The 13,586-nt window shown below is 51.2% G+C and overlaps 1 protein-coding gene across 7 annotated transcripts in view; it reads left to right on the top strand.

The window, feature by feature from the left end:
- CNOT3 (CCR4-NOT transcription complex subunit 3) overlaps positions 1-13,586 on the top strand; it is a 1,079,590-nt gene that overhangs the window by 580,358 nt on the left and 485,646 nt on the right. For all 7 annotated transcript variants that reach the window (XM_085616418.1, XM_085616421.1, XM_085616419.1 and 4 more), the window contains one exon: positions 3,739-3,872. In XM_085616418.1, coding sequence (XP_085472544.1) covers positions 3,739-3,872 — 134 coding nt within the window. The remainder of the gene's footprint in view (positions 1-3,738; positions 3,873-13,586) is intronic.

The raw sequence follows: 13,586 nt of genomic DNA on the forward strand, positions 1-13,586 counted from the left end.
TCTGCTCCCACAGATGGGGAATCCAAGAAGCTGGATCAGCTTAGGAAGATGTTCTTTTCCTCCAGCTTGGCATTGCGGTTGGTCTTGAGCCGATACACCCATACTATCTGGGATACAGTCACGCAGGTGCTACCTCGGTGCCCAGAGGAGGCTCGGGCCGTTCTCTGTCAAGCAGTTGGAGATAGGAGAGACGTAGCCAAATTCACCATACGATGTGGACTGGATAGCACCGATTCACTGGGCAGAAAGATTGCCACTCCGGTAGCTGTGACGCTACGCCTGGTTGAGGACATCTGGCTTCTCAGGGGATGTCTAGTCTTCCTTGATGCACAAAAACAACGAGAGAGGAAGGGAACACAACACGGCTACTCCCCTCGAGGGATAAATCTCAAACAACGGAGTCCGTGTGGTTTATACACAACCTCTTAGGGTCAAACGAGCACAAGTCTGCTGACTCAAAACAACACTGTATGTTGTTTAAGGAGAAAAAACCTAAATAGGTTTTATATAAAGCCCTCACTCGCCAACCTGGTTGGTGACATGCTTCATCATCGGGCTCCACTGGGTATGGCCGAATGCCATCCCAGTGTGCTGCAACGCCAGGTTACTGCGGAGCGGGGTTCGTGTGAGGTGACAGTGAATTTAAAAGCTTCCAATTGAGTCAAAAAGGCAATTTTATTTGTTTTGCAAATTGGAAATATTAAAAAGGGAGAAGAGTGAGGGTCAAAAATTAGAAGACCAAATTGCCTTTTTGACTCAATTGGAAGCTTTTAAATTCACTGTCACCTCACACGAACCCCGCTCTGCAATAACCTGGCGTTGCAGCACACTGGGATGGCATTCGGCCATACCCAGTGGAGCCCGATGATGAAGCATGTCACCAACCAGGTTGGCGAGTGAGGGCTTTATATAAAACCTATTTAGGTTTTTTCTCCTTAAACAACATACAGTGTTGTTTTGAGTCAGCAGACTTGTGCTCCTTTGACCCTAAGAGGTTGTGTATAAACCACACGGACTTCGTTGTTTGTAGTCTTCCTTGATGGACACGCCCTTTGATGCCACTTGCCTTTTTGGCGACAAAGCTCACTCAGTGCTTGAGCGCTTCAAGGATTCTCGAGCTACGGCCAGATCCTTGGGTCTCGCTGCCACCTCACATCCACCTCGGTCTGCTTTTCATCCTTTTCGTGGCTACGGAAAGGGCACCCAGCCACATCCTGCCCAGCCACAGAGTCACGCAAACTGTCCAGCCTCTGCTTGGCCACGGACATGGGACCCAGCCTCCTCGCAGGTCAAGGATCCAGTGGACAACCCAGTCGACCCTTTCCCCCTGCCGCAGCCTCCAAACCTTCTTTGCCTGTTTCAGGCCCATCAATGGCCAGTTGGAGGCAGGATCCGTCATCACCCCCTCCACTGGCCATCACGTCTGACAGATGGGTGCTGTAAATAGTCCGAAGGGGCTACCCCCTCCCATTCGAGAGTACCCCTCCCTCCATGCCACCTTCTTACGATTGCATGACTAAGGATCATTTGGCACTTCACCGCCAGGAAGTATCGGCTCTCATGGCCAAGGAAGCTATAGAGAGGGTCCCTGTGCCAGAAGTAGGTCGTGGTTTTTATTCCTACTACTTTCTGGTACCCAAGAAGGACAAAGGCCTACGTCCTATCTTAGACCTCCGGGCACTCGACTTCTTCCTCTGGAAGAATTTCAAAATGCTCATCCTAACCCAAGTTCTGTCTGCACTTGACCGAGGAAACTGGCTGGTGGAGTTGGACTTGCAGGATGCTTATTTTCATATTCCCGACCTGCCAGCCCACAGATCGCAACTACTGTACACGGTGCGCCAAGAACACTTTCAGTTAACCGTGCTTCCCTTTGGCTTTACCAGTGCCCCTTGGGTGTTCACAAGGTGATGGCGGTGTCGCAGCTCGTAAGCATAGATCAGGTTTCCAGTTTTCCCTTATCTTGACCACTTGCTGTTGAAGGCGGGCTAGCCCCTGGCTGTTGTCTCCCACCTCCAGACTCTGGCTGACCACTTGCATTCGCTGGGGTTCACTATCAATGTGCCGAAATCAAACCTGACTCTGCAGATGCTCCCTTTCATTGGTACAGTTCTGGACATAGTGCAGTTTAGGGCCTATCCTCCCGCTCAGCGAGTCCAGGATATTCGGGCTATGATACCAATGTTTCAGCCTCTATCCTGGAGTTCGGTGAGAATGACTGTGAGGCTGCTGGGCCTCATGTCCGCCTGCAGGTGAATCATGCCCATTAGCGTATGGAGGCTCTACAGTAGGACATGAAGTTCCATTGGGCGCATTATTAGGAGAACTTTGACATTTTCCAGATCTTGTAGAGAACTGCGAAAAATGTGCAGTTGTGGTTAACAAACTGTGATTGGGGCATACCCCTCTCTTTTCCCCAACCAGATCTCACAATAGTGACAGATGAGTCCCTCCTAGAATGGATCTTGGGTTGCTACTGTAAACATGGCCACCACAGATTACTAGAATGAATGCTCACGCCAACTTGCTGATCGAAAATATTACACACCCATCAGACAAGGAAGAAATACAGATAATCTCTGGTATTCGCAGCTGCAATTCAAAGGAGGATCAGAGAATGAAGCAGACTTTTTAGTAAACAAATATCCAAATGTTCTGTACTTTTACACCCGGCCAAAGATTCACAGGGTAATTTCCCCTTTGCCAGGCAGACCCACTTGGAACCACTCTCCAAGTTCTGTAACTATTTTCTACAATCCTGTGTCAAAAAGACTGCATCTTACATACAGACGCAAGGGATATACTGATAGTAATTGAATCCATCAATGATACACACCAGATAGACCTATTGGTCTCCCTGGATGAAGAATCACTTTACACAAATATACCTCACAGAGATACCCTAGAGGTAATAGAAACTATCCTATGGGCAAAGGAGTTGACATCACCCTAGTTTTCTATATCAATGGTCAGTGTACTTTGTGGCTCCGTGCAGCTGCTGCGGAAAATCATGAAAAGTAACTGACTTTGACATGCTGCAGTGGCCCCTATACTATATAGGCACCACAAATGTCACTTCCAGTGTGAATGACGCCATGCGTTACAAAATGATGCCACCTACTGGCATGCAGGGGGTCTGCTTCCAAAATATTTCCAGATCCAGTCTGATGCCTGGGGATTATTATTCTAAGGCAAGAAATCTGCGGCTAGATTGGCTGTACCTGATAAGGCGTTCCAGAAGGCAAGTTACTCCTTCATTAAGCTCTAATTTGCCATTGGCATAAACATGCTAAACATGTTAGTTAAACTGTACCCAGTTCAGCTTCCATACAAACCGCTTTAAACCGGACCCGTTTATCTCACTACTTTTACTTTGAATTACATTGGATGTGTGGTTTAACCCCAGTTACTCAAGAGATAGAATTCTCTTCAGGGTATGGGAGGATTGGTGTTGAATGTTTCCCTACCCCGTGTTTGAGGTGTCTTCTGTTTTGAGGTTTTTCTCTTGTGTATTAGTTTTCCACGATTAGTAAACCTGGCCTGGCCTGAATCTTGCTTTCCTTCATACTCTAGTCTCTTGGTTAATATTTTAGTTTTCTCACTTGGAGCGACTTCAGGCTAGTGACACTTTTACTGTGTCAGTTTTTCTTTATTTTATCTTTTGTCTGGGCAAACATTGCTTGGGTGGGATCTTTGCGTTTGAGATTTGTGTGGCTTACATTGATTTTTCTATTACAGCACAGGCGTTGGTAGCTACTTCACCTCCTGGGCACAGTCATATGGAGGATGAGATCTTCAACCAATCCAGTAGCACTCCTACCTCCACAACGTCAAGCTCGCCGATTCCACCAAGCCCGGCCAATTGTACAACGGTAAGCAGCCAGATCTGAAAACATTCTGAGCTAAGAAAAAATACATCTCTTCTCACAGCTACTGTCATCTTGCTCACCCTCCTTCCCAGTAGTGCCAGCAAGCTTCTTTAAAAAGGTGTCAAATATTTATTTGGAGGTGCAGTCTTGTGAGTCCCCCAGTGCACATGGTCCTAGCCTCGTACCAGTCGCCACACAGTTATTATTTACTCTGGGAGTATGGGATGTCTAATTTGGCTTTTTCCCCCTTTTCCTTGGTGCGTCTTTTTTGTGTTTTATTTCTGCATCTTTCAGTAAAATGTTTTTAAATCGCATGTGTTTTCGTGAGCTGCAGGTAACTGCCACAACAGGGTGCTGCCCAACTTGTTTTTGGTTCTGTGTATAGCCGCCACCAATATACACAAATAACTTGAAACTGAAACTAAATTTAAGGGAATGTGCAGATGAATTTGAGGAGTGAAGGATATTAGAGGATGTTAAGTCCATAACGGATTTCGCCTGGGTATGTCATCAAAAATTCCTTTATCTATCCATACAGCTTTGTATAGCTATACTGCATATGTATCCACAGCACACATGCCTCAAGCGGATTGTTACTTACCCTGTAATCTTCTGTCCTTGCCATGTAGAGCTGTCGGGTCACATGCACCCTCCCTCCTCCCTAGACACCTGTGGTTGTTGCAGTTCTTATTATTCACATTTCATATGCATGGACATCTCTGTACTACACTTACTAATTCCATTTTCATCCTCTTGCCGGATAACTATAGAACGGAGTCGATACCCACTACTTCAAGTATGAATTTGTTTCCTGAGGCTGTGGGTGGCTCAAGTGGATTCATTGTCCATACCAACCCTCTCAAAGGGAACCCTAGCTGCTGGTAGTGGAATTAAAAGGGCCTTTGGGTGTCCACCTGTTTTGTCACTGGCCAGACAGGTGACACAGGAGCTGATAAAACTCCTTCACTTTCTGGGGCCAGTAGAATTGGCTGACTAGCCTTTCCCAAGTTTTTGTCTGGCCCAGGTGCCCAGGTAGGCGGATGTCATGGGCCAAAGTGAGTAAGAACTTCCTATACAGTTGAGGCACTACCACTCTTCTAGTGGCACCAGGTTTGGGCTGTCTGGCCTCAGTGTACAGGAGTTCCTCCTCCCAATAGACCCTGTGGGAGTCACTGACATCTTCCTTTTCCTGGTCAGCAGCTTGCTATCGCAGACTCTCAAGAGTAGGGAAGACTTGCTGTCCAAGGCATAGCTATTTTCTAGAGGGTTCCCCTGGCCCCAGGAGCTCAACCTGTTACGGTCCAAGTTCCATGGGCTCGGTTCCCTCCTGGGCGGATAAGTCCTCTCCCTGGGGAGAGTTGTCCTCCGCTTATTGCTGTGTAGAAGCTGGTCCCCCAGTCTTCTTACCCTTCCTCTTGGAAGGTTGGGCCATCCTTTCAGACTCTTCTAAGAGCTCCTGTACTTTGCCCTCGGAAGGGTGGGGCCCCAGGAGTATTGTCTGGAGTATGCATTGAGATTTTAACTCTGCCGTCTCCAGATGGAGGTAAGGGGTGATGTCGAGCTCATCCACCCTATTCTCTGTCAGCTGTTACTGAAGTCAAGTTTGGGATCTTTTTAAAACCGGTTAAAAAAAAACTTCTAAATCCTTTTACCCCTAGCTACAGGGAGTTTAAGACTTTTTAAAATGCTAGAAGAATGTAACCAAGGCCCTAACAAGACTTAAGTATTTGGAAAAACTGTCAATTCAAAAAAATGAGTTGAGCTAAAGGCAATTTTTGGATTGGATTTCTCGGGCAAGAAATGTCACACACTTAAAGACTGAATCCAGACCAGTTGTTTGTATGAAAAGTTATTTTGTTTTATTTCCAGAACCAAACTTTACTTAGTAGCAGGTAAGTTAAACTTTTCATACAAGGTTACTTTTCAAAATACAGTGAACACTGGATTTGTAAAAACATTCAGAATACTTTTGCATTGAGAAAACGATTTGTAAACTGTTCAAAAACACTTGAAATTACTTGGATTACTTTGAGATTGCTTTTCTAGTTTAGAATGAAACACACTCCTAACACACAGTTTTAGCAACACAGAACATTAGGAAACAGTTTAACTCTTGTAAAGGCACTTTTACTTTTTGTTGTAGTACAAGACAGTTCAACACTTAGTTTTCTGAGAAAACCCACTATTCATTCCTATGGAGGAAATCGAAGGGTTAAGTGTACAGGTAAGTAAACAGGTTTAGAATTTGAGTGGGGTAGGACCAAGGTTCAGGTTGGCACTCAAAGGGCACCACCAGCGCCACTAGGGTAGCCGGGGGCAGGTATTGAGAAGGTCACTGGAGGTCGTCCAACGATGGAACAGACGTCCGCATCACCGGGGGGACCTTGCTGGGGTGTTGGACCACGCGGGCGTTGGTTGGAGAGTGGTGCGGAATCGTGGATCCGGCGGGATCTGTAGTTCTGGCTTGGGTTGGTGTCGCACAAATCCAGTGTCCACAGGAGATACGAGTTCTTTAGGGAGACAGGGCAGGTCCCTGGGGTTCTTGGAGGCTGTTTGTAGAAAGCTGGCTCTGTATATACTATACCAAAGTGAGGTATACTGTTTTTTTTTTTTTAATGCTTTATTTAATTTTGCCAAAACAAAACAATACAAAGACATTGGCTGTATGTTCAATAAGAAACCGTCGATAAGATACATCATAACACCTCTGGCCCACAGATCATCAACAGCATCTAATAATGGCATCGGTTCAGTGGCCCCCCGTAATCGTCCCAACATGTCTATCCGTCAGAATTAAAAAAAAAAAACATAAGACGAACAGCCCGCCAAAAGGCCCATCGTTCAATCTCCACAGACGCTGCAGCTGTCGCCCCACACCTCCCGTCCAGCCCACGCCCGCACAGACCAGCATCCCAGACCGCGCAGCAATGCTGACATAACGTCCTGCCAGGTTCATCACCCCTCCTGAATCATAACCCTGGCGCAGCGCGGTTTACCCCACTCCCGTAGGCACTATTCCGGAACTGGAATGTGGTGGGGAAGAGCTCGGCAGGGTAGCGATGTATGTCTTATACGGGCCCCAGATGTCTTTGGGTCGTGCCACCGTGGGGAGGAGACTAGAGTAGATCTCGCTGTTTGTGCTGCAGAAAGCCATGGAAGTGAGCCATGCATCCGCCGTGGGGGCCATACGATCCCCCCAGCGCTTAGCAACCTCCCGCTTAGCAAGCAGGAGGCCTAGAGAGGCAAGCCTTCGGACAGTCTTAGGGAAATTTACCGTGTAGCCTAGCAGCGCAACCTCGGGTGTGGGAACCAACGTGAGCCCCAGCATAGTGCCCAGGATCTCGTGCACCTGTGTCCAGTATAATTGCAGTCTGGGGCACGTCCACGACAGGTGTGCAAAATCAGCGTGTGGTGCAGTGCATTTCCAGCATGTGTGAGGTCGAGAGGGGTCAATGGCGTGGAGTCTGTCAGGGGTCATGTAGAAGCGGCGAAGGAATTTGTAATGAAGGAGCTTGTGGCGACTATTGAGTGATATCGTGTTAGTGACTTTGCAGCAAACGGTCCTCTGCTCGTCCGTGATCGGCCTGCCCAAATCCGACTCCCAAGCCGCCCGCAGTCGGACATCCGCACAAGGAACCAGAGCTGCGCATGACTTATATAGTTTAGAAACCATGTGGGCTCCCGTGTCTTTATCAATGAGGAGGGTGAGGGGCTCAAAGGACTCCGGCTCGAGAGGGAATCCCGCGATTTCCGACCGCGCTGCGCAATAAAGCCGGCGCAGTACAAACTTATCCATGAACGAAGCCTCGCTGAAACGCGCCTCCTCCGTCATCGAGAATATGTGTTCGCCGGGGTATAAATCTCCAATCTTAGTGAGGTTAAACTTATTTAAAGTGCGCTGCACAAGGAGTTCTCCCGTAACCCGGCAGCAGCCCAGGGTTAGGAAGTGGGAGCGAAGAGGAATACAGGCGAGGCCGGGCTAAATAACGAGCGAGGCGACCCCAGGCCCAGCTGGTGGTGGATACCGTTTGTATGTCCACTGGGCTCCGGGGAACCCCCCCGGGCAACACCGCCGACAAGCGACCCGGGAGCACGAAATCCGCCTCTGGCCGAAGGAACGGGATCCGTGCATCAGGATGATACCAGGCGTAGGCGTGCGCACACTGAGCAATCAAGTAGTACAGATACATATCCGGTACACCGAAGCCGCCTCTGTCATGGGGGAGCGTAAGAGTCCTCCAGCTGATTCTGGGGCGCTTCCCGCCCCAAACCAGCTTAATCAAATGTGACCGCAGGGTGGAGAAAAATGCCCGAGGAAGAGGAATAGGAATATTATTAAAAAAATACAGAAATCTGGGAAGTACAATCATTTTTATAATGGCGATTCTGGCCGACTTGGAGAGCGGGAGTCGCAGCCACCCCTCCACCTGCGTCTCCAACCTGGCAATCGCGCGGCCATAATTGAGGCGAATAATTCCGTCCGTGTTCAGATGTATCTGAACGCACAAGTACCGTACCGAGTCGGAGCACCACTCCAACGGGAACTCACACTGCCATTGGGACGTGCCGCTAGTCAACGGAAAAATTATGGACTTGTGCCAGTTGATGCCCAATCCAGAGTGGGCACCGAAGCGAAGAATTTCCCGTATCAGGGGAGCCAAGTTGACCTGAGGCTCTCTGACATACAGTATCGTGTCGTCCGCGTAGAGGGAAGCCAATAAGGGACCCGTCCGGAACTGGAGACCCCTGTGCAGATGCCGCTCCTGGAAATGCCGAATTAAGGGATCCATGGCCAAAATGAATAATAGCGGGGAAAGCGGGCAGCCCTGCCGCGTGCCTCTCATGAGAGAGAAAGGGCGGGACAGCGTACCATTGATACGCAGACGGGCCGTGGGGCGGCTATACAAAAGCCGCGTAGTGGCGCGGAAGTTCTCTGGCATGCCCATGCGTTGCATGACAGAAAGAAAGAAAGGCCATTCTAGGGAGTCGAAGGCCTTCTCAGTGTCTAGAAGGATAGCCGCGGCAGGCGTGGCCGGGTTGATTCTGTGGAGAACCGTGAACAACGTCCGCAAATTTAGAGACGTGGAGCGACGCGGGACAAAGCCCGATTGCATGGGCGATATAATGAATTCCATCAATTGAGACAGTCTGTTGGCCACAATTTTGGCCAGTATCTTGTAATCAAGGTTCAATAGGGAGAGGGGCCTATACGAACCACACAGCGTCGGGTCTTTATTTGGTTTTGGGAGCAGAACTATTACCGCTTCGCGAAGGGTCGCCGGGAGGGACCCACGCTCCAGCGCCTCTGCGTAGACCTCAATAAGCCGTGGCGACAGGAGATCCGCAAAGGCCTTGTAAAAATCCCCAGTGAAGCCATCGAGGCCGGGGGCAGAACAGCCGCGAAGCACCTTAATCGCGCCCCGAACCTCAGTCACCGTTATGGGCTCCGCCATGAACTCCTCCATACCCCTATCAAGGAATACTAGCGCGATTTCCGACAAGTAGGCCTCACGAGAGGCCGAGGATTCACCTAACTTGGTCTTGTATAGATCTGAGTGGTAAGCCAGGAAGTCGTCCCTGATCTCGGTGGGCTTAGTGTGCAGCGAACCATCCGTACCCCGCACCTCAACTATCAGGGATTTGCTGTACGGGGGTCTCAGAGCCTGCGCCAGCGTGCGACCCGGTCTATCCCCCTCCCCGTATCTACGCGCAGTCTGGTACTTCCCCAGGTACAAAATCTCTCTGTCCGCCGCGTCCCTGAAGTCGGCCAGGAGGCGGAGACGACGAGCGGACACGTCCGCGGTGGGCGCAAGCAGCGCCTCAGCGTCAACTGCCTCCAACTGTGTCTCCAATTGTTTAATCGTCCTGCGCAGCGCCCTTAGGACCCCAGCCTGTTTGGCTATGCAAATTCTCCTAACATATGCCTTGAACCCCTCCCAAAGCATGTCCCACGAGTCAACCGATCCGGTGTTAAGCGTGAAATAGTCCTCGATCGCCTCGGAAATTTCGTGGACAAATAAGTCATCCAGGAGCGCCCTCCCAGGGAATCGCCATTGCCGCTCATAACCCTCCGACTGCGGAACGTCCAAGCACAATGACACCGGGGAGTGATCCGAATATGTTCTGGGGAAGGTCTGCATCGCGCAGAACCATGGGGCCAGGCCTGGGGACAGGAGCCAGTAGTCAATCCTGGTCCAAGTGTTGTGTTGTCCCGAGAAGTGTGTGTAGTCAGTGGTGTGTGGATTGCGCCTGCGCCAAATGTCCGTCAGAGAGAAATGGTTGCATAGGTCAAGTAGTGCGCGTCGCGCCCTAGGCTTAGTGAGCCGCCCACGAAGTACTGTCCAGACTCTCGTCCAGCAACAAGTTAAAGTCACCCCCAAGTATGAGGCCGGCCGGTTCAAGAGCAGCAAGCTTGGCGGCGAGCTCATGAAAAAATTCCGGGGAATCAGTGTTAGGAGCATACACACACACCAGAACAATAGCATGACCCATCAACACCCCTCGTACTATGCAGTAGCGCCCCTCCCTATCCCCTAAGAATGCCCGGCAGTGGAACAGGACCCTCTTGTGAATCAACACCGCGGTGCCCCTGGCGTAGTTGCTGAAATTGCAGAAGTATCCATGAGCGCCCCATGAAGCCGCAAAGCGTGAGCCAACCGAGGAGTGAAAATGTGTCTCTTGGATAAAAGCTATATCAACTCTGTCGATTCAAATAATGTAATACCGGTTTACATTTACGTGGGTTGTTCAGACCCCTGACGTTCCAGGACATTAGCGATAGGCCAAGGGGGGACTCGTTCAGGCCTATTTGAGCCATCGGTGCCACGCAACAAGTAAGAAGGGTATAATAGCAGTCGTGACTCCGTGTACCTGCATAATTAACACAATGCCAGCCATGTGAAGAAAATCAAAATAACCAATCCCAACCCCCCACCCTCCACCCAGCCATACCACGCAAACGTGAGGCAAACCCCAACCTGTGGAAAAAAAGCAGAGTTGCAAACAACAGTACCATATGCAATCTATGAGAACAATATAGAGCATCATAACCAAAAGTGTTCCCAGCGGTGTCAACCAGAGGGGGATGACAACGACCCGCCACCTACCCAGCACTACAAAGCGGTTATTTATAAAGCAAAGAGTTCCCAAGTCCCATGTAACAAATATTCAGGAAAGGATAAAGCCAGTCCACAGGCGCCGATTCAGCCGACCCCAGAGCCAGAAACCAGGTCCTGACTAAGCGCTGTTCCACTACGCTGGGGAGATCGACCATCCTCGTCGCCCCCCGGAGGGTCCTTGCGCAGCTTGTAAGTCCGGCAGAATTCCTGCACCGCAGTAGGATTGTCAAAGATCCGCACTCGGCCCTCAATGTCAACCCGGAGCCGGGCAGGGTAGAGCATGCCATATTTGAGGCCCAGATTACGGAGCGCCGCCTTAACCCCCACGTATTTGCGACGGGCCTCCTGGACCATAGCGGTAAAGTCGGGGAAGAATGAAAGTCTTGAGCCCTGCCAAGTGATCTCTCCCTTTTCCCTCGCCAGTCGCAGAGCCGTGTCGCGGTCTCGGAAGTTCATAATACGGGCAACCAGCGGGCGGGGCGGGAGCGCCGGGCCAGGCCGCGGACCCAGGGAACGGTGCGCCCTTTCGACCACAAATCCCGGTGTGAAGGAGTCTCTGCCAAAAATATCTGAAAAAAGCTTTTCCACAAAAACGTCCAGTCTGCCAGTAGCCGTGGACTCCGGAACCCCAGTAATTCGCACGTTGTTGCACCGACTGCGCGATTCCAAGTCCTCGTTCTTGATGGCCACCTCCTTCAAAATGCGTTCCAGTCTATCTATGCGCTTGGTGTCCTGCCCCGCGCCATCCTCCATGGCCGATATCCTGGCCTCAGCCTCCAGCAATCTCTTGTCGTGGGCCTGGATCTTGGTCCCCATTGTTTCCAGCGTTCTATCCAGGGCATCAAAGCGACCATCGAGGGCCCTGAACCCAGCGTGCATCTCCTGCGGCCAGTCCCGGGAAGGGGCACCGGCCGCCGGGTCACCGGGTTGGCCTCCGGGGGGGGCCGGCATAACTGGACGATGTTCCACCGGTTGTTCAGGCAGCTTTTCAAAAGGCAGCGTTTTCTGCTTTGGGTCCTTACGACCCATGCCCCCACACGGCTGGGCCGCAACCAGCGCGTCACGATGGGAAGAGGGTTCCAGGACAATGAAGAGGTGGCACAAGGGGACAGCTCACTCCGCAACCCACTGGGCCCGTGTCACGGGCGATGTAGCAGCCTCCACGGAAGTGCCATGTGTTGGTCAGCAGCCGGGCGAGGCCCCCACTCTCCAGACCAGGCAGCGCCCTCGCGGAACGTAGGGCCCAAAGCAATCCGGGGCCGTCCGGTGTGGCCGCAGCAGACGCTGCCGAGCGATGCGGGGCGGTGGTGCAGGAGAGCAGGCCGCACCGGCCGCTGAGCACAGGAGCGGTCAGGCGAGGAACCAGGGCAGGGGCAGAGACAGTCCAGGTACCCGGCCCAGCGCGGGGTCCCCCCCAGCCCACCCACTCCGCCAACCAGCCATCACGTCACCCCCAAAGGCCCCCAGACAATGTTTGCCCGGGGCCCCCCAGGAGGAGACCCAGAGGAAGGCCGCGACCGAAGCGCAGAGCAAGGTCCCAGCCCGACCCTGACCAAAAGCGGAGCGGGGAGCAGAGCGGACCCCCACCAGCCAGAGCCCCGGCGCTCGATGCCCCCCCCTCAGTCTCCCCCCTGGGTACCTGTCACACAGCCAGCCTCCGCCTCCACGTTCCCGGTCCCGGCCGCCGAGTCATGCCGCCATCTTGGGCCGGAGGGCCGGGAGCCAGTGTCCTTCACCGGTCGTTCCGGGCCACGTCAGGGCCCGATCGTTGTCTCGGAGTGCTCCGGGGCCGAAGGGGAGTCAATGCCGGGGTCGGACACTCAGCGCCCGCATCGGGATGTCGGGAATGGCGGTGAGTGCTGGGCCGGCGGTGGAGCTTCAACGCCGCGCGGCCATCTCAGCCCGCAGCTTGGCCACGCCCCCAAGTGAGGTATACTGTTCAGAGTCCAGTGGAACCCCAAAGGTAGGAAGAGGTAAAAATAGATAGCACCTTACTCTCTATTTGTGGTAGGGTATTCTTGCAGTAAGGCTGTATCAGAGGGTAGTGTTAAGCATTTGTTGTACACGCTCAATCATATTTATGAATAACAAGGGAACTCAAGAAGAGCCAGCCAGGGACCTTGGGAATAAATTATTTTACACTACAGTGATCCCTAGGGATTGAGGGATAGTCAAACAGAAATAAATATAGACCCCAGTCAGTACTATATTAGGTAAACTTGTCCAGCCGGACGGAGGTTAAATATTTAATCATCAAAATTATTGGAAATGTACACACACACACAAATTCTGAAAGTGGGACACAAGCCTGCATCCTACTACAAAATCAAAAACAACAAACATATAAGGAACATTCAAGGGAGGCTCAGGCAAAGCACACGGTTTGTTAATGCAAAAGATACTTAATACAGTAAACAAATCGCAAAGGACACCTTTACATGAACAATGCTGGCATTAAACATTGTATAACGTGTTTTATGATGTCAACTGTGTTTTGATCCATGTGAACAATGCTTGGATCATCATCAGGACATTAAATAAGCATGCCTGTATGTTAGTGCCTTAAGTGACCAAGATGCGGGGAGTGAGAGGCTGTCCG

This window comes from Triturus cristatus, chromosome 7 (genome assembly GCF_964204655.1).
Source record: "Triturus cristatus chromosome 7, aTriCri1.1, whole genome shotgun sequence".
Taxonomy (NCBI): domain Eukaryota; kingdom Metazoa; phylum Chordata; class Amphibia; order Caudata; family Salamandridae; genus Triturus; species Triturus cristatus.